The 21,496-nt window shown below is 43.2% G+C and overlaps 1 protein-coding gene across 1 annotated transcript; it reads left to right on the top strand.

Annotated features, from left to right (window-relative positions):
* The first annotated feature begins 1,688 nt into the window (after nt 1–1,688).
* Nucleotides 1,689–18,719, top strand: LOC119162233 (5'-3' exoribonuclease 1-like). Its single transcript, XM_075876595.1, has 11 exons — nt 1,689–1,799; nt 6,100–6,231; nt 6,352–6,452; nt 7,731–7,828; nt 11,047–11,156; nt 14,676–14,761; nt 15,588–15,675; nt 15,767–15,932; nt 16,890–16,975; nt 17,055–17,202; nt 18,409–18,719. The coding sequence occupies exons 1-11, from the start codon at nt 1,689–1,691 to the stop codon at nt 18,717–18,719; spliced, it is 1,437 nt and encodes a 478-aa protein (XP_075732710.1).
* The last annotated feature ends 2,777 nt before the right edge of the window (nt 18,720–21,496 follow it).

Raw genomic sequence — 21,496 nt, 5'->3', positions numbered from 1 at the left:
ATCATCGCTCCGCACACTAAACTGCTTGCCAGCCCTTTAGATCTTTCGAATTGGACAGCAGCCTGTGACGAATCCCTCGCAACACTGCGCCAACTCCTTACCTCACCACCCGTACTGCGTCATTACGACCCTACTGCGCCGACTGAAGTACACACGGATGCAAGTGGCGTCGGTCTTGGTGCAGTACTCGCGCAACGCAAACAAGGTTTTACGGAGTATGTGGTCGCCTATGCCAGCCGCGCCCTCACTGAGGCAGAACCCAACTATTCTGTTACGGAAAAAGAGTGCCTGGCGATTGTGTGGGCGTTAAACATGTTTTGCCTCTTTTTGTATGGCCAAACTTTTGATGTGGTAACTGACCATCACGCACTCTGTTGGTTGGCTTCACTGAAAGATCCTTCTGGTCACCTCGGATGTTGGGCACTACGCCTCAAGGAATTCGATATACGCGTCGTCTACCGATCGGGGCGAAAGCACTCTGTTGCAGATGCGCTTTCACGATCACCCGTGAAATCTGATGATACGGAAAGATCAGCCCTTGACCTTTCCCTCTCAACCGTCAGCATCACAGACATGCAATCAGAACAACGAAGGGATCCTTCGATTGGCTCGCTCTTGAGTATGCTTTCTGACGCATCAACTTCTGGTTACCTGCGTGCTCTTCGCCGCCAAGCAACGCATTTCACCATACGGAATGGCCTGCTATACCGTCGCAACTACCAAGTGGTGGGTCGTAAATGGCTGCTAGTCATACCCAGCCATATGCGGTCTGATATCTGTGAATATTTTCATCCTGAGCCGCAACACGCACACGCTGGTGTGCTAAAGACGTATGAACGGATCCGCCAACGTTACTACTGGCGGGGTATGTACATGTTTGTACGCAAACACATTCGCTTATGGTTCCTGTGTCAGCAGCGCAAGACATTTCCTCATTCACCAGGTCAACTGCAGCCTTTACCCTGTCCTGCACGCCCATTTTATTTTGTTGAGATTGACGTTTACGGCCCACTACCGTGCTCTGTTGGTGGTAAACGATGGGTGATTGTGGCTGCCGACCATCTGACAAGGTACGCCGAAACGGCAGCGCTACCTTCGGCTGGTGCTCGTGACATTGCAATCTTCATCTTGCATCGGTTTGTTCTTCGTTACGGTGCACCACGGGAGCTCCTGAGTGACAGGGGCCGCGTATTTTAGTCCGAAGTTCTGCAGCAGCTTTTGCATTCATGCCATACGGTACACCGCACATCAACAGCCTACCACCCTCAGACGAACAGCCTAACGAAACGTTTCAATAGAACCCTCGGAGACATGCTCGCTATGTATATTGATTCCAACCACTCCAATTGGGACGTTGTTCTTCCTTTCTTGACTTACGCCTACAATACGGCGATTCGATTAACAACAGGCTTTTCTCCATTTTTTCTGTTATATGGACGGGACCCATGCAGCACACTCGACACAATTCTGTCATACAATCCTGATGCCTCCGAGTTCAGCCCAGTTTCTGAAATGGCCGAACATGCCGAAGAGTGTCGTCAGCTTGCACGGTAATTCAAAGCAGATATTTAAGACCTGTAAAAAATCGCCATGACGGTGATCTTGTTCAGGACACTTTCCCCGTCGGTTCTCCGGTGTGGCTCCGACTGCCTTCACAATCTCCTGGACTGACTCCCAAGTTTGCACCGATGTATACTGGCCCTTACCGCGTCCTACAGCACCGTTCTTCTGTCACCTATGTGATTGAACCGCTCAAGTCATCCAGAGACAAGGGTGGCATTGGTCGTGAGACGGTCCACGTCAGTCGCCTCAAGCCCTGCTACGACCCTCCTGTTCTCTCGTCACCTTGAGTCACCAGGATGGCTCGTCTTCGTCGCCGGGGTATTGTAGTGGGGAATTCGCAAGGCACTGACTAGTGGGACCATCCCTGACTGCAAAGCGCGAGCGTGTGCACGAGCGGTAGACGCTGGGCTGCCCGAGCATTTGTGTGTGTACCGGCTGCCTGCCTACTACCTTGCGTCGCTATTAAACCCCCTTGCAATTTTTATGTTTCAAGTTCATTTGTTTTACATAAAGCGTTTACCTACGGAAATCGTGCGCAGTCGTCGTTTTAATGATGGCGACATATTACGGCTTGGCCCCGAAGCTCGCAACATGCCACTGGCTTGACCTCGGTTCAAAATCGAAAGGGTGCTGACCGCGCTGAAGTTATATGTTGAATGGAGTGCTCTAATCTCGGTCCATGGTCTACATCCTAAGCACTTAATTATGAGTGCCGTTGATAAGATGGAATGGCACTTGGCGTTAAAGAACAGCATCTACACAGGGTGCTTTGTTATTAGGCGCGTCTATTGAGCACATTTACGTTGGCGTGTCTTGACTTTTGTTTACAGATTCGCTATGCAGTAGATACGAGGGATCAGTTAGGCGACATGATTTTTTCATTCCGATTAGTCTTTTTAGCTGGATCACGTGGCTTACGCTGTAGTACACTATAGTGTGCTTCGTAAAGAGTTTGTTGCAGCGTCTGGTGACTGCTGGTCTCATCCTTGCGTAATCTTGATGTCCCCTACGGAAGTGATGATCACAAGCCACTCATTTCCGCTCTGGATTGGGCTCCATGAATTTCTTGTGAAAGTACATGTGCTGGCAGGAATCACTTGAAGTAAAATTTGCCGGCTGCCTAAAGTTCCTCGATATTTTCGTGTATTTTCCGAATAGTTAACATTTATATTGGCTATGTGACATCATGACAGCAGTTGCCAAAATGACTGAAACGATTACATAAAAATTCTAGTTCTTAGCATAACCCTGTTGTTACGACAATGTTCTTTTTTTAAGCCTTTGATATTTGATGTTAGTACAAAGTACAAGCATACCCTCATTCAGAATGTGCACTGGAATGTTGTCATAACCTCTTGGAAATACTTTTAAATTCTTTCCTTTAATTATTTTGATGGCAGTCTGTGCCAGTATAATAATGTTGTGCCTGGAGAATGACTTTGTTAAAGGGAGAAATGTGTGATAAAAGTGGACTCGTGTCAGTAAGAATGCAAGCTGAAACAAAAATGCAGTACAAATGCCGAGGGGATCCTCCGCCAAAAAGTCATCAGTTGGATGAGATGGAGACTTGTTACAGTCAAAGAAACCCAAACTTGAAGTGCTGAAGGGTAAAACGTCACACTAAATGTGTACCTCGTATTGAAGTAGTGGTGTGCCCGATCTCTTAGACATGAGGCATGAATTCTATGATCTGCTGTAGCCAACGTAGTGTTAACTTGCGCCTGAGTGCACGGGATGCAGCATAAGTATTCAACAAGAACATACACTTATTCCGATTTCTCAACACAGTGTAGCACATGTAGTTTGATCTCAATTTCTATTACACAATGATTGAGACTAGGCATTGCACTCAGCTTCATAGAAAATTAAAATGGACCATAATAAATGAAAACATGTAACATGTGTTGGCCACGCATCTGTTCCTATTCCCAATGACGAGCTAACGTACCTGACAATCTGTCATGTTCCTTGAAAAGTGATATATTCCTGTTAAAGAGGCACGAAAGAGAAACAATGACTTGGTTTTGATTGACAAACTGAGAACTCTAATATCAATGTTTGACTATCATAAGTTCGTTATTAGCGGATAAAATCGAGGTTGAAGTTTTATTTATAAATGTCACGCCAAAAACACTGCCCATGACGTCAAAAATTTCAAAATTTATTATTCTTATTTTTGCTACATTGGCATGATGAAATTCTCTTAGACGCACGCTAGGTCTGTGGTACCCACACATGACAATGTTTTTCATTTTTATTGACTAGAACCTACGTAGGACACAGTATACGCCTTCGCTATCTATGATGCCACGGTATTTGGTGCAGGGATCTATCATAAAGGAGCACTGACATCAAATTTCAAGATCGAGGTGTGCCCATCATGCGATCGCTTGGTATGCATAGGTCTTCTTGGCCAAATTTGAATGGCATCCGTCGCGTGGAAGTTGTTTTATTTTGATGTTGAACAGCATAGAAAAGCTAAAGAGAAAAAACCGAAAATAGACTGCCCTGCGACATCGATACTAGTGATACATGTTTGGTGCGATACGTTCCACAAAAACCATACTTAGTGACGATGCCGTAGTAGGGATGACGTGTACAATCCAATTATTCTTATCGTGGCTCCAAAGTGCAGAAACGTACTCGCTCTTCACGTCTGATCTTTGTCACATCATTTTGAATGATTTCGTAAAATTATCAAGATAGAAACCACTTTTAGAAGAACGGCGAAAGAAAAGAGCATGATTAAACGTGTGCTTGTCGATCAGCATGCCGGCGAATCGTTATGAGTTGCAGTCGTCTAGTTCGACACACGGAAAAAAGTGCAATGAGGGTGTCTTGTCATATCAAGTATGTGTTACACATCAGCATGGCCACAAGCCATCAAAAGTGGAAGAGCGTAGAGTCAGATATCATCGCTAACAAGTAACACGCAGGTATCGTGTATTTTAATTCATCTGTAGACTTTGCATCCACGTAAAACTTGTAATACCATGGTAACCGCGAGAGGGTGGATAGGAGGGGCCATCTGGAGGCGTTAAAAAGAACCTGGCAAGCAGGAAACATACTCTATTACTCCGCTCATGCTCATTCGCGATAGCTACGTTGCATTGACCCCTCTGCATATAACTGAATGCTTTGCATACCAAAACGCACCAATATAGCTAACTGAGACACACGAACAAACATGGCTGAAGCGTGCATCCTCGAATATCTCTGCAGTGCTGCTTGGAACGACGTCCATTTCGGAATAACTGTTCTGCAGAAGGTCGATCGAAGCAAAAATAACTCTCATCGTCTCGAATCAAGGAGATTCCAAGCTCCAGACTATCATATTGAACCCGAGTCGACACTTTGTACGGCGATGACAGCAATGCAGGAGACAAGGCATGACTGAATTTATCCGCCTAGCAGACGAAATGCTTGCGCAACAGCTGAGCCTGACTTCACACTTTTCTGAGGAAATGTGGTCAGCTGTGGCGTGATTTTGAGGTGACTTTGAGGTAGCGCCTCCGCTGGTGCTTCTAGCATTAGAAATGGCGGGATTGCTGGCCGTTTTAAATAGCGGTAGATACCAGGGATATAAATCAATAAAAGTGATGGTTATTCATTCCTCAGTTGTGTTTTAGGTCACAAATCGCTGCTACAGGGTCTATAGCTACTTGCCGACGCAAATCTTTTGGCACGAGTAAATTTGATGTAAGTGCTCCTTTAGGGTAGCGTCGTCCACACCCACATTTTCTTTTCGCAAATTTTCTTGCTTTTGAAGCGTTTTGTTGTGATAAAAGGGGTGTTTTGAGGTTTGTAAAAGTATACTTTACTAATATGCGAAAAATCATTTTGCTTGTTAGTGTCCCTTTAAAATATCATGTCACCACATTTGTTTTACCTTTGACAGCCATGTTTACAGTTCATTATTTAAAGAAAAGGTAGTGGTGAATGAAATCTTGTGTTGTGATTTATTTCTTGTGTAGCAGTCATGCTAGCTCTCTTTTTCACCGTGAAGTTTCACATTATGGTCACTGACTTTTCTCACCAGTGTGCCTGCGAACTGTTTGTCATACTGCCTGAAATCTTTTCTCTTGCTTTCTCTCCTTCGCATCTATGTTGGCACTAGTCACATGTGCATAGTCAAGTATTGTAGACACATCTGCCCCGGTGGTCTATTAGCTAAGACATTCAGCTGCTGGCCCCCAGATCGCAGGATCGAATCCCGGCCGTGGGGGCCGCATTTTCTATGGAGGCGAAAATGCTTGGGGTCTGTGTGCTTAGCTTTAGGTGCACGGACGCCAGGTAGTTGGAATTTCTGGAGGCCTACACTACAGCGCCTCTCGTAATTATATGTTGGTTTTGGGAGTTTATACCCCAACAATTATTATTTAGTAACGAAGGCGTATTGCTGGCGGAATATGTCCGTCGTTAAGTTATTCATTCCCGCCTGGTAGTCGCTCTTTGCTTTGTACTCCACTATAATATAATGCAATATGTATATGAGAATGGCCAGCAGTTTCATTTCATTCAAATTCACGCTTTTAGATTCCAGAGTTTGACAGCCTCTACCTGAACATGAACGGTATCATCCACGTCTGCTGTCATCGAAACGATGATGCCCCACACTTTCATAATACAGAAGACAGAATTTTCTTGGATATCTTCAATTACATAGATGTGAGTATGATGTCACTTGATATATATTTCAAGCAGTTTGTTGGCCTGTTTGTTATTGGTGCAGTCAGCCTGGATATGTGTGCTTTGTTTGTCTGACGATAGTGTAAATGTGATTTTCAGTTCGTGTTTCGCATGATCAAGCCCAATAAGACGTTCTTCATGGCTGTTGATGGCGTAGCCCCAAGGGCAAAGATGAATCAGCAAAGAGGCCGAATATTCAAGTAAGTGCCCTCAGATAGTCACGACTTGGTTCTGTGTGTAAGCGATATTTAGCTGGTGTATCGCTCATGCAGAAATTTGTGTGCTCCAAGTTCTGCCCTTAATCCAGTCACAAGAGTAGTTGTGTTTAAGGTTCTTATAACATCTCTAGATGTGGCAAAGCTGTGCCTATACATCACCATGCTTAGCATAGTCCACAATGTACAGACGTAATAATTTCACCGTCTTGCCAGTCTGACAACTTGCAAATGTTCTAGCTAATGGACTCTCCTCTGATGTAGAAGTGCAAACCATTGGGTCTCTGGGGGGATACATTGAAAAACGACTAGAGAATTGCTAATGTATAACTACACCTAGGAATGAAACTCTGGTATGGACAGTAGAGTATCCTTCCTATCAAAGGTGTACTTGTGTTGCTGTGGTCAATGCGGCTTTTTATCAGCAAATATGCACTACTCTTCTCAAAAAGAGTCTGTCACACGCAATTTAAATCTGTTTTCGTGGTCTGTTTTTTAGCAAATCTTTCGTCAAGCATCACTAAACATGCCGCCATTAACCCACTCGTGCTACATACTAAAACTACGTCATATTTCTGAGAAACCAGTGATCATTACTTCCATTCTTTCATTCTCAATAAAATGGCACGTCACTTTTACACACAGTATAATCATAAACACCCTGTTGATCTTTTCTTTGTCCCTATAACACTGTGACTTATGAATCTGTTTTCTGTTTCTATGCTGTATGGTTTCTTTATCAAGGCATCCCATGTGTAAATTCTGTTCATGAAATTGTTGGAAGCTGCTGACACAGGTAGCGTCACAGTATAGCAGTTGCGCAACAGTCATTTGATGTGTTATTCGCGTTTCTGGTAGTACTAGCATTGCCTATAAGATTAGAAGCTTAACCACTTGAGTATTGTATACGACATGTGGTACTTGTCTTTAGGAAACTTATTCGAATAAGTTTCTTTGACAGGCAAAGTTAGTAACGTCAAAGGAACAGAAAAACTTGCTGCTTTCTAAATAACAGTGTCGCAATTTACTGCTGCTCCAAGTTTTTCTTCTATGCTGCTTTAAAAGACGTTGATGTTGTCCATGATGTGTCCTTGCATCGAAAGACATGTAGTATACTGAAAGTAAGCTTTTTTTTTTAAATGTATCTATCCTATGTCCGTCGTGTTCATAGTGCGAAATTGTGTTTGCCGAATATGGACTAATTCTGTATCTGTATCTGGCCCTTGTGTAAATACTGTGGCACATCTTTTTTCTTGTTGTTAGGTCTACAAAGGAAGCCCAGGCACAAGAGAAAGAGGCACGCGAAAGGGGAGAGGTGTTGTCCACTCAGGAGCGATTCGACTCCAACTGCATCTCACCTGGTGAGATTTTACCTTATAGTTGTCTTTTTCTTTTATTGCGACAGGAATTACATGGACACTCTCGGCTAGATATTGCCGTCGACGTCAATCACAGTATACGTATACATATCTATATACAATCGAGACCACTAATAACAAACCAGAGCGTGACGCGGTATCAGTTCGCTGTATCCCGAATTTCGTAGTAAATTAAGCACAGCTTTTAAAAAATGTTGGGAGTGAAAACACAAACTTTTTGTGCCCCAAAACGTCCGTGATGCACTTGTTTCGAATAGCAAACAGATAAGTGTGATTTCGAGTTCAATTAAAATGGCTGGGTGTTCGCGTGCCGTGGCCCGTCGCATAAGCTGCATGAATCGCTTGCTCCAAAGTTTCGTCGTTCTTGCAATCCGATTCCTCCAAATCGCTCTCGCCAAGTACTTCATTCGCACTGCCCCTATCCGAGCACGGTTTCGCAGTGTCGGCATCATCATCGGCCGTAATTACACCAACGCAACAGATGTGTCACCCGCTCTCCCAGGTCGGAGTCGACAACGCGCTGCCACAAATTGCCACCGCAGTTCGGAACCTTCAGGCTGGGCATCGGGCCTGACGTCGACGAAGTCGGTTTCGCAAAAACAGTTTTGTGCGCATGCAGACGTCACCACCGCCGACGAAATATTCGCCATCTCCACAGCTGAATACTGGGAGGCCCGAAGTGGCAAGTTGGCTGCCAGGTGATCAACAGATATGAGCAAGCCCTCCGAAACGCGGCACGTAACGCGCGGATTACGCTCAAGCCAAGTGGTCACACTTTCGACGTTTTGTTGAGCGGCACGAAAAATCGTGCTAGTCCTCCCGTCGAACATCATGACCACACACGTACATCAAGAGCGAGCAAGACGGGCACACGCGACACACATGCCAGAGCGCGTGGGACAGCTCTGGGCCCATTTTCAGTCAGAAAACGAAACTAATTCAAGCCAGCATGATGGGCGTCGCGGAGCGGTGGAGACGGGCGAAGATTTTATGATCAAGAGAGGAGAGCACACTTGTGAAAGAATGGCAAGGAGTTGTGATAAAGAGAGGGGAGGATGCGGGGGGAGGGTGACTTTGAAAACGAAAACACAAGAAGTATGCAGGTTGAGTAGCTTGCTTGAAAGGTCGGCGAAACTCGCACGTAGAAAAACTTGGAACGAGTGCATGGCCGCCTAAGTCCGTGCCTGCAGCGGTGTTCGAAGAATCAGCGGCCGTAGTCAAAAAATTGCTTCGTTACGCCGGCGCGATTGCGTGGCCTCATGAATTTCAATATATTGTGATTCGTTTCGCGCAAATTACCAGCTGTTTTCGCGCTTCCGCACGTGCGCAGAAGGCATGCTGAGCCGAGTGCGAAGTGAGCGAGCATACGTTCTAAACACGAAATCAATTGCAAATTATCTGAGTCGGTGGGGTAGCGTATGCGCATGCACTAGACGCAGACTATCGGATACAGTCTCTGGCCGACGATGTTGGCCAATGGTCTGATCACTCCTGGCCGGCGACGCCAGCGACAGTACCAGCGATCAAAAAAAAGGGTAGATGGCTGACCCGTCTTCAAAAGATTGGTGGCAGTGTGAAAACATGGGCATTGTCTGTCGATGCGGGTTGCTCAGAGTAGCATGGGGACAAAGCACGGAGGGGTGCGTAACAAAAAGCAGTCCGGGAGAGCGGCAACTAGAGGGGCACGGAGGCAGGGTCGGCGTTTAACAATAAGAATGTGTGGGCACGTCGCCGACGCCTGATGGGTGGTAGAAATCTGTTTTTCGGGAAGTCGGCGGACTGCTGATTTTGTTTGCTGTAATCCATCAGAGGCGCTCGGAGTCGTTCTTTGTAAGTGCGATTTCGTGCCATTGAACCAATGTATATTTTCACGGTCATGCGGATATTGTTCGTTTTGAGTGAAATTTCGTTATAGTGGGGTCGTTATATGTTGGCTTGACTATATATGAAAACACAAGAAATAAAAATAATTCAGAAAAAGGCTCCGACGCACGGAATCAAACGTGGGACCTCTTGTTTGTGTGTGCGAGGCGTTAGTCACTGAGCCACGAAGGAGCACCTTTTTCAAGGTTGAAACGGCAAGCTATTTATATTGCTTACAGCTGGTGGAGCTCATCTCGGGGTTAACTATCGTGTTTTCAGCATTGCCAGGGAGATCGCACAATGAGCGCGCAGAGCTAGGTAGTCACGACGCGGCGGAGCGCACTCTCATCTCCCACACATATTTTGCCCCAAAAAGAAGGGGTTGGGGGTGGACGCTCACGCGTCCGTGCGCTTATCTCCCACTTTGGAGAATTGTTTGCCTTGGGCTTTCACCGGAATGATTCTGTAGTTGTTACTGAGCGCACAAAGGTCACTGCACTCGCTGCACAGGCTCCTTTAGCGAAAGGTGCGCGCTTTTAAAGTGCAGCGAAGTAACAAGTGAGACATTTATTTGCGTTCATCTGTACCTGTGAGTATGTTTAGTTCGTCATTTATGTATCAGAAGGGTGGACACATTTCGATCTGCTTGTCATTCTTCGTGTGACCTTTCGCTTTGTTGCTATCGCGTTCATTGCTTTGCCTTTGCGACAAAGCTGTGACTTTTTATTATGGGTTCCCTTGCCCTTCCTTCACTCTCCAATATCTTTTTCGGGGTAGGAGTTTAAGTTGTGCACTCAACGATTGCATTGCGGCTCCACCATGTCACTGCTAAGCATTTTTCAGGTGCATTACCCGGCTGCACATCCACCATTCTAGAGCCCTTTCCTCCCTCTCTCTCACTTTCATTTGCAGAAACGGCATGGAAACAGTAATATTACCACCTTGTTAGAGGTTTTCTGCAATCATTATAGGGTTGACTTTTAGAGAAATGTGTTTTACGAGTCCTAGGATTTACAAAAGACCGAATACTATAATGCTAAAAGGATAATCAAAGTCTCGATCTGTCTGTACTTTAGTATTGCAGCCTGCTCAGTAATTCAATTAATTAGATGAAGAATGCCCTTAATAAAAGAACTGAAATTTCTGTTTCATCCGTGGAACTCGCGCCCCGCAAGTTTTGCGGCCAACTTTGCTTATAAGCATGTGTGTTATATTTGCACATCAGTGATACACTTTTGAAGGCATTAATTTTAGAGTACTCCAACATGCTAGCTAGCTTTTACGGTGGAGAATTCACGCCTTATACGTGAGGAATGACAGCATGCATTTGGGTGCAGGCACCGAATTCATGGCACGGTTGCAGGATCAGCTACAGCAGTTTGTGGCCGGGAAGGTCTCTAGCGACCCGCTGTGGCGTGGTGTCAAGGTTTACCTCTCGGGCCTCCAGGTTTGTAGTTGCAGCTTTATTTTAATTTTACTTTTTCTGACTGGCTACTCTAATGGTCAAAGTTGGCATGTGCATCACTTGTTGTTTATCAAGGAGTAGTTTAGCGTTTCTTCTTCCCAACGTGCATTCCTAGCTTTAACTCTTCAAAAAAAAGAAAGAAAGAAACCATATAATCTGCACCCCCCCCCCCTTTTTAGGCACATTTTTCAGTTTTTCTTGGTGCGAGTGATACACAAGGAAATGTGGTATTAGCGGTAGACCCAACGTGCGTCGGATGCCCTATGCCTTTTTTTGACGATGTGTACAAGAGTCACTTTCACGCAAGTTTCTTTGAGAGTCTTTAGTATAGTTGAATTATAGTTGCACAAGATTTCAACAATATTTGAGAGCAGCCATAACTTTGGTGGATCATACAATGATAATTTTGCTCACTGCCCTGGTAATGGTTTTCTGATGTTCCAGCCCTACAAATAATAATATTTTTGTTGTACTGATGAATGCTCATGTCTGCTACAAGCATGCATCTATATGATTTTATTGTTGAGCTCTTTTGTTCATGGCACGATTCCTTTTCTGCGCTGTTTTAAATAGACACCAGATGAAGAGGAACACAATGTGATGAATTTTATCCAAACTGAACGATCGCAGCCTGGTTACGACCTAAACACGAGACATTGTTTATATGGGCTTGATGCCGACTTGTTGAGAATTTTTTTGAACAAGGGTACATTGCTTGTACTATTATTGTCACACACTGTAGGATTTGTGAACTTTGAGCATGTGTTCGTGCCATTGCTATTTCATTGTCACTACTTTTATAGTCTACATTTCCGTTCACTTTGGATTCATTACTGCTGAAATGAAACACCTAAAGGTTTTTTTTTTTAATAGCTGAAGCAATGCCAGAGTTCCTGACAAAATTAGCAAGCATTTTCGTGTGTCCAGCCTAAGATCGAGAACACAATATGTGTCTGTACATAAATGTCGGGTATCTGAAACGTTCGACAAATTTTGACTTTGCAAAAGTAAGAAAGCATTATTGCATAGAGCACCTAATTCCAACATGACCCCAATGCCACCTTTCAGCTATGTTTTTCATATGGTCGTCTGTTCTTTATTTTTATTCTTCCTTGATGTTTTTGGGGATAGTCTTACGGCAGCAAGTCAGGACTTCGTGTGCTATATTTGTCTGTAAGGTGTGGCGGAAAACTCAGCAGTTTTGTCACAAGGTAATAATAGGACTCAAAACACACAGTGTCCTGACAAACATCTTAACCAATTATTAATTCCATTTTTAATGGGGGAAGCTACCATGGAAGGGCCATTTTTTTGTTTGTTGGGATATCCTGATGAAATTTTCAGGGTAGGCTAATAATAAAGCCATTTGAATAACCATAAATCTTCATTCATTTAGGTTCACTAGTGCCAAAGTTAGTCATTTATCAGGATATTGCCCATAGGTTTCTTAGTTAGGCTCTGGTGAATTTAATAAATGTGCTACCATCGTGAAACTCACGGTGATGAATTCGGGATGGGTGTTTTACACTAGAACAGAGCCCTTTTTTTTAATTTCGTTTCTAGAAAATTTTTAGCAGAGCACTGAATTTGGTGCTTGCCATTGAACATTTATTACGTGAATTTTAATTATCTCACAAACGCAATAAATGTGCTAAGTGGCTCTGTCAGTGTGTGGGCTATTTATTAGGGCACATATTAAAACAAATCTGACAGAATTCAGATGAGTGGTTGCAGATATATCACCAGATAAACACCCTCACTGGTTAAAAAACTCATTCTGAGAAAACGGACCTTGAAACTTTTTAACACATATTTTGGTCTAAAATGACCCTGCAAAGTAGCTAGAAATGTTCTTTAGAACTTTTATCTTTTTCCGCTTTTCCTGCTTGTGTTGCGGCTGTTCTTGAGCCTTCTTCACACGAAAAGGGTTTTTCTCCGCTGCCCGTTGTTTGCCGGCATAGCGCCGACCTTTGGTTGAACAGCAACACCTTTGCTATCCTCTGCGGCTAACTCCTCGCACGTCCAAAAACGTGTTGGCGAATGCGCAGTCGATGATGCGGTCGCAATGTTCAGGGCCATAATCACTGCAGTTAGTCAGTGCAACGCACCAGGCACACTTGAGCAGGAAACACGAACACCAGCCTCACTTGTGATGACGGAGCAATGCGCCGATTCTGAATGTTGCAATAAGCATCAATGCAGTCGTCGTCTTGAAGAGACAAAGGAGAAGCTGCTCAGCATTGATGCGACTGTCGGCCACACGTTGTCGCCTGAACGAGCCTCACCATGCGTACGAGCTTCATCGGATGCTTTCTTGAACAGAAGGTGTGTCGAGTCCCAAACTTTGCCCTGCCCAACGATAGTGACAGAATAACAATCAGCATTACGTGAACCCAGCAAAAGATCGTGTCGTAAAGACGGCGAAAGATTGAAGAGCACGCGTGAGAACCAAGCGGAATGATGGCAAAAAGGAAAACAGCGCATGCCAAGAGAACATGACCGGCGCATGCAAGGCCGGTGCCGGAGCAGACGGCAAGCAGGGCGGAACAGATGTCTCATCGTGCGAAGCAGCCAATAGGAGCTGCGTGATCGTCCGCTCCCTCGAGATGTGCGCACTTCCTCCAATCGAGGCTCCGCATCCGAGCCGCGGGAGACTTCAAAAGTTTGAGAGCCCCCAAATCTTGAGCGATTCTCACGCGGCCACGCCGCTGCTGCTGCCACCGCGGGTGGCGAAAAAAAAGAGCAGGAATTCACGAGCAAAACAAGACCAAGATTGTGGCGCTAGGCCGCTTGGTTGAGAAATTGCAAACACGTGAAGTTGGGGTATTTTCAGCGCTCGCTGGCCACACGCCGGCTGCCACGGCATGTTACATAATTTATTTGATGTACTTTCACAGTGAATTAAACATTGATATTTACAGAACAGATAATATATGACATACTACTAGAATATGTGGTTTTCGAAAAATGGACTTTTTTGCGATTTGTCCGTTTTCATAGGGCACGAACCCTCCTTATGCCCACGTAAACCAAGAACTCAAGATTTCTATGACGTTGAAAGTAAATATCACTTACTGTGAATGATATGCATACATGACAGCGCCTCGAGATGCTTGCATGAAAGAAGAGGTAGGCGATGTTGTTTCTAGTTTTTGCTGAACTGGCGCCTTTTTCTTCATCTTGCGCTGTGCATCATAAATAGGTTAATAAACGAGAAATAGTTGTAATGATATTATATGTGTTGTTGGACAGGGGCATTGGAAACATTTGTTCACATAATTTTGTTTGTCCTTTTCGGTAATATATTGTTGGGATCACAGTTCAAATAACTATTACAGTTCAAGGTGGTATGCATGTGTCATCTGTTGACTTCTGGAACACTTGAGTTTCACATTGTCGCCTTAACGAGGTCTCTTCTTATTCACAGGAAGAAAGTGCTCTTTTAGTTTTGCTATGTATTATGTCGATCTGAAGCTTTCGAGTTGGTGCGTTTCTTTGCAGATTATGCTCGGCATGTGTTCTCAAGAACCACACTTTGCACTGCTTCGGGAGGAGATAGTGTATGGCAAAAGGCAGAATCAGAAGAGGTTTGCATTCATTTGTAATATTTTGTGTTTGGCATAATGCATGTGCATTCGGAACTGAATGTATTGTCCATCCTCTGAACTTAAATGTATTTTGTTTTGCTGTTTGTGAATTCATGTGTCATGCTAAGTATTATGAATAAGTTAGTACTTTCGACTGTAAAAATTTACAGTGCACTGGATTTACAAAGAAGATTAAAAAACATTGGGTCTCTTAAATTCTACATTAAGTAACCATAGTATTTTTTTCCTCGGTCTATGTTTTTCCAGTCAATTGATTCGTATCGTCATGCATTACCAGCGCAGAAAGCCATACATCTTGTGGAACTCGCATCTGATAAGTGCTGTCACAGGCATTGCGGTGCTGTACAAACACATCTTCAACAGAATTTTAGAGCTTTTCTGGAAGCTTACTCTTACCTAAAAACATTGTAATATTAAAACAGGTGGGCAAGCATGGCAGTGTTTTGATAATATTTCCAGTTGCTATATAGTCGCCCACTCCCGTTTTTTTTATTACACTTCTCTAGCAGTTCAGCAGTTTTACATTATTACTAAAACAAAGGGGTTCCCCTGAATTTCATTACAAAAGAAGCTGTTGGCTTCCTTCTATTATTTGACAACCACTAACACGTTTCATCTCATTGTTTCGACTGTAGCTTGTTTTTCTGGGCACGATTGTGGCCTCCAAAGGGTTATGTTTGCACTTTTAGTTTCTTTATCATTAATAAAAGGAGACTGTGTCATTGGTTGAGTGCCGCGCTGTACGCGACATCAATAAGCTCGTGTTGCTTATATTTATTTGCTTATTGTTGTGTTGCTTTTGCAGGCTCAATGTTCCTGAAGAAATCACATTTCACCTTCTGCATCTGTCGTTGCTACGAGAGTACTTGGAGCTCGAATTCCAAGAGTTAAAGGTGAGCTACCTGTACTCCTCTGAAGAGCAGGCTGTAAATTGAATGCATCTAGATGGTGTCCCCTTCATTCTCTTTTTGTACTCCGCTGAAGACGATCCCGTTCGATTTCAAGCTGGACAACATCATAGACGACTGCGTGCTCATGTGTTTCCTAGAGGCCAACGACTTTCTTTCGCACTTGCCCAATCTACACATTGCGCACAATGCGTTGCCGGCTCTCTACCAGGCGTACATTGATGTGATGCCATCTCTTGGAGGCAAGTTCCTGACGTCATTTTTAAAGGAAGGGGCTGTGCACTGACCTGTGTGACTGTTACATGTGTGACTGCACAGAGCTATAGTTAAACTGCAGCTCTGCTTTGTTGCCACTTTCACATGAATGTGACAGCACTGCAATGGTCACAGGTGATGCTTTGCATTTTAAATGTCCCCTGTTGCTTTTCTTCCCACAGCCTAGCCCTTGTAATACGTGGTTTGTGGCTTGTCTGGTAAGGACGTAGCATTAAAGTCCTTCTTCATAGAGAAGTGCAAAAAAGCCTTGGCAAGTTTTTTGAATGGGCCTGTGAAACCTACAACTGAAGTTAAGCTCTGTCATTGCTGCCCAAAGAGGCAAGTGATATCACATTCGCCTGTAGGGATGTGTATATTCAATTGCTATTTCTTTTTGTTTTGCTAAGAACTATGAAAAAAATTTCTATTAGAGATAACCTGGTACAGTTACAGCAGTTTTCCTCTGCTTCACCTTTCCTCTCTTTTTGAGGCGGCAAGGCTTGACGTCGGGAGCAACTGGTCTATGTTTGGCAAGGTCGCATGTATATTTTGGGCATTAATTTGCAATTTCAATTGATTGTTAGTTTGTCAGACTTGTAATAGATCAAATGGTGCCGCCACGATTGACTTTCTTATATGTCAGAGCATTTCAGTGTGGAAGGAACTCATTTAATGCCAAAATTAGTACAGAATCTGTAGTTTTTTTTTCCAGTGCTGCCTCTGGCACTTTGATAGTGATGCGAAGCTTTGAGGGGTCGTCCAGTACAAATGAGATTGATTGACAAAAAGCCTCAGAAATAAGAGTGGGTCTAGAGACCCACCAAAGCGTTTTGCAACTTTCGCACCAGGGGAAGAACACATGTGCTGTGGCACTGCGAAAAAAAAGCAGAGAACATAGACCAGGTACTTTTTAGTTGTTTTAAACCTCTGTTTTTTGCCTGCAGGTTACATCAACGAATACAGAAAGCTAAATTTGGAAAGGTTTGAAAAATTCTTCACCAGGCTTTCTCAGTTATGTTTGCTTATCTTCGTACTGACAGTTTTTTTTGTCTTTCTGAATATTGCTGTCACATTTTTTTATTGTCCAATGTGTTTTGATTTTTTTTCAGTTTGGCTATGAAAAATTCATCGACGCACAGGCTGACCAAAAGTTCTTAGCTTCTAAACGAGCCAATGCCGAAGCACCAAATGGTATTGTGCAGCAGAACGCGTCGCCACCTTCTGGCAAGGAGAAGACTAAGGATCCAGATGCAAGGCGTAAGGTCAAAACGGGGACAGTGCGGTCTTTCCACTTCGATGTGTGTCCTCGGGCGAGGTTGCTTGTTAGGCGTTATATTTGCAGGTTGTCATTGGTATGCATGAGAATGTGGGGAAGAGCTTGCTCTCATAGTAGGCAGATAACACTGATTGCTATTGCTGCACCAGCTGTTCAGTTACTTGCACCATAGTTACTTCAGAGAAAACCCAGCGTCATTGGACGTGATCAATCAATAACTGCAGTACATCAGGTGTAGCTTCCTATCTTGAATGCACCGAGCTGTTTTCAGCATTATTTTGTAAAATAGACTTTATAACGAGCTCTATCAAAGTGTTGTTGTACACTTTTTCTTGCGTACAAGCTGTGTCACAGATTCATAAACGAAATGTGCTGCCAAGTTCAAACGTAGGCATGGGTGCTGCTTTCTGGCATGCAATAATACAGAGAAACTTGCATGTATAGCACCTACATATAATAAGTTATTGTGCATATCGAAGAAGTATGGAATCTCCTTAAATATATTTTTTATATATAAAATATTATATGTCTATAGAAATACTTGTAAGGATCTTCTTCAGATTCGAAATGTCTGGCCTTGACTACATAGCCTAATAGCCTGAATCGCTTCTCTGGCGTCTCAAGTAAACAAAAGTAACATTAACATAGGCTCAGAACTTTAAGATACTGCTGCTGAAGTTAAGGTCCTGGGTTCACTTTCCAGTTGCCGTGGTTGCGTTTCTGTGGAGTCAGTATGTAGGAAACGCTTGCTTGTGTAGATTTAAATACATGTTAAATAACCTAAGTTTGTGAAAAACAAACCAGACCCCTAAACTTCCTGCATCACTCATAATTTAGTGCGAGAATCGAGGGCATCAAACCTAATAATTAAACTCTGAAGTTTCGAGCATACTGCCACATCAATGTACTGAGAGGAGTAAATTATTTACAAGAAACACGTGGGACGTGGTTGGAAAACATGCAGACAAACCCTTTTTTTTCTGCAGACAAGCGAAGCATGATATGGTGATCCAATTGTACATCACTAGTTAGTTCTTCAGATTAGGTTTTCAAAAGATATTAAAATTTCCATTATGTCACGAGTGCCTAAAGGACTATTGTTCCTGAATTAGCATTGTGTGCTTACACAGTGCCCTCTCCTGCGTGCTGAATGTCAGTGTCTCAAAGTGCTCAACGTTTTCTGTCAGGCCTGTTGGAAAAGTTTAGTCATCTGGACATTCCTGACTTCGATAGTGACGAAGATCAGGAGGGTCTTCTTCAGATGAAGTTTTGTCAGCACAAGCGGGACTACTACGTCAACAAATTAGAATACTCAGATGTCAACAAGGGAGCTCTCTGTCCTTACTTCAAGGTTCTGTGTGGCAGCACCTCTGTGCATGTCGGCGTCACGAGGGTGTTTTTGTATTCTTTCAGGCAAGTTATGCAAGAACAAGGGCACGGCTACGTCCGGGCGATTCAATGGAACCTCTACTACTACTACAATGGCGTGCAGTCGTGAAACTGGTAAGGAGTTTTTTGCATGGAAGGTTATGAGAAACTGTTTGGCATGTGAACTGAAACCTTACTTGGATTTTTAAAAAATTACTGTTATCAGCACAGTTCATGTCCAGTGCATGGCAAAGGCTTCTTTCTGAAACTATTGCCGTCAACTCTCGTTAATTCGAACTCAAAGGGACCTCTAAATTGTGTTTGAATTACCAGGAAATTTGAATTATCAGAAGTTTTCAGTTATATGACTGTGGGTGAGGTGACACTACACATTACAATTAGGCATTGATTTTATCGCATTAAAAAATTTTCAAGCTTTTTAAAACCTTAACAGCACGCAATGAACAGAAAGCCGAGGTGTAAGGTCCACAAGCTTATTGGCCATTTACCTTGATCAGACCTTTCAAATAAATAGTTGCCAACTGCTTCTTTGCTATATGCTCCTTCATAAAAATGCTCTTTATACCCGTTGAAAAGCATCATGGTTTACCATGCCTGTGCTTCGTTTCAAGCATTTGTTTACTAGCAAAACCTTTTTCTTCAAAGGCCTAAGGCGCTTATCGTCATTTTTGGACTGTTTTAATGATATAGGCACCCAGATTTTTAAATAGTAGTGGGAAAGCAGCAAATATTTTCTGATGTGGAACCAAAACAAAGTATGAATTAACAGAGTTTGGTGTTTGAATTAGGAAGCTTTTAAATACATTGGAATAATAGAGGGACAACCAAGAAATTGAATTTTGTTTGAATTGAACAAAAGTATAAATTATCAAAATTTGAATTATCGTGAGCCTACTAAAATTGGAGATTGCTCCCTTTCGTGTACCTTTCGTGTACCGCACCGTGTGCTGCACTAAATGAAAATCTAATTTTTGGTCTCAGTAGCTTCAATAAATTTGTTATACAATAATGAGGGACGACTCCTTTAAGCCCATGGTTTAAGCCTATGGTCGGTGCTGTTTTTTACATTCTTCTTTTTTTTGTCCTAGTGTTCGTATTTAGCTATCCTTACAATCCGCACGTGCGGAGATCTGTCCAAAACAATTAAAAAGCCAAATTTCTGATCAACTTCTGTAATTTTTTGTCAGATGCACTGTTACTCTCTTTGGCGGGGTCATGCTAATCTGCTTCGGGCAGCGTTATGCTACTCTGCTCAGGTGGAGTGCTTTGACCCGTTCGGAGGAATATCTGCACTGTGGCTCAACAAGAGGGGATTTACTCTGGAAAACAGAGTAAAATTGGAGGAAAAAGTACTCTCCCAAAAACAGTGCCCAGCACTTTCTTAGTTTTTAAAGTGTTTTTCTTCCTCAATAACCGAAGTCATTAGTGAAAAGAGCCCATATTTTAAAATGTGTGACAAAATAATTCAAAATAAAGGCCGTAAAGTATGCAGTTAAATGGTGATTGTTTTGAATAATATCATGCAGGCAATCTTTGCATTGTTTGTATGCATCTTTGGTCCATAGACACTCCACAATCTGTAGGATTCCTTAAAATTTATTATCACGTTTCAACACACACACGCACGAACATGCACACACACACACACATTTATCTATCTATGTATGCATCGATTATCTTGTGCGTGTGTCTGGTTGTGTGTAGGTATGTGTGTGTTTGTGCATCAAAAGAGCTTCGCCTGCTCTAGAAAAGATCATTTTTGTAAGCAGCGTGCGTGAAAGATTTCTGGTCATAGTATATAGGTATCTTACTTTTACGTAGCTACACTTCTACACCATAGATTACAATATTTTTCCCGCCTTACCATGTGGAAGGAACTATGCATGCCAATTAACACTAAAATAAAATTCATTGTGTATTTTCTTTATATTATGATCTTGCAAAAGCCATTCTCTAATAGGAAAGAAATAAGAAAATTTTTATTGGAAGCGTAAGTCCACTGGCGTTTTCCCCGACACGACAACAAATAGCAAGAATTAAGTACTGTTTTGTAAATTGTTCATTTCACTAACTGGGGTCATGCATTGCCGACGCAGTGTGATGCAGCCAAGAACGCGTGGAGTGGATACTGTCCAGAGCACGACTCTCAAGGTCAGCGAGTGCGGCGCATTGGACTCCGCTGCCTACAGCTTCGGTGTCTTGAACTGGGAGACTACCGTCCACCTACGAGACGCACTGCCGTGTGTATTCGCCAAGGCAGAGAGCATCAACAACATGGAGGACATGGCCCATCCCAGCTGTGGTGTGTTGATGCACTACGAGGTACATTTAGCTACATTTTACTCTAATAACACCTCAGGCGAGTAGCGGCTCGATATACCACTTCACTGTGTATCATCGCGGGCGGAGAATGTACTGTGCCCAAAAATTTGTTAAACCCGAGAAGACGCAATTAAGCGTGCATCTACAAATACGTGTTTTTCCTTGCGCAGAAATATTGTTATGCCTTTCTTAAGTTCAATAGCAAATCTTCAGGTTTGTTGAGCCTTTTAGGCTGCCTATATAATACCACACACTCCTGGAGTGTTTTAATTTTGCAGTAAGACCCCCTGAAGAAGAAACATTGTCTGGCTTAGAAGGAGTAGCTGGTACATTTTGAGCAGTGTAAGACGAAGTTTTAAAATGAATGAATTTCAAACGAGAAATGACATGTGTAATATTGCCGCTATATTAGTGTCTGGTGCTTCTGGGGAACCGATAATATGCTCATGGTGCAACAAGTGGTGGTAGTGTAAGTATTTGGTAGGGTTTACGCCCTGAAGTCACGATGTGTATATGGAAGATGCCCTCGTGGTGGGCTCCAGCATTTTCGACCAATCGTTGTTA

The sequence above is a fragment of the Rhipicephalus microplus genome, chromosome X (assembly GCF_043290135.1).
Source record: "Rhipicephalus microplus isolate Deutch F79 chromosome X, USDA_Rmic, whole genome shotgun sequence".
Taxonomy (NCBI): Eukaryota; Metazoa; Arthropoda; class Arachnida; order Ixodida; family Ixodidae; genus Rhipicephalus; species Rhipicephalus microplus.
Note: the sequence above shows the minus strand (reverse complement) of the source record. Positions and strands in the feature narration are given on the sequence as shown.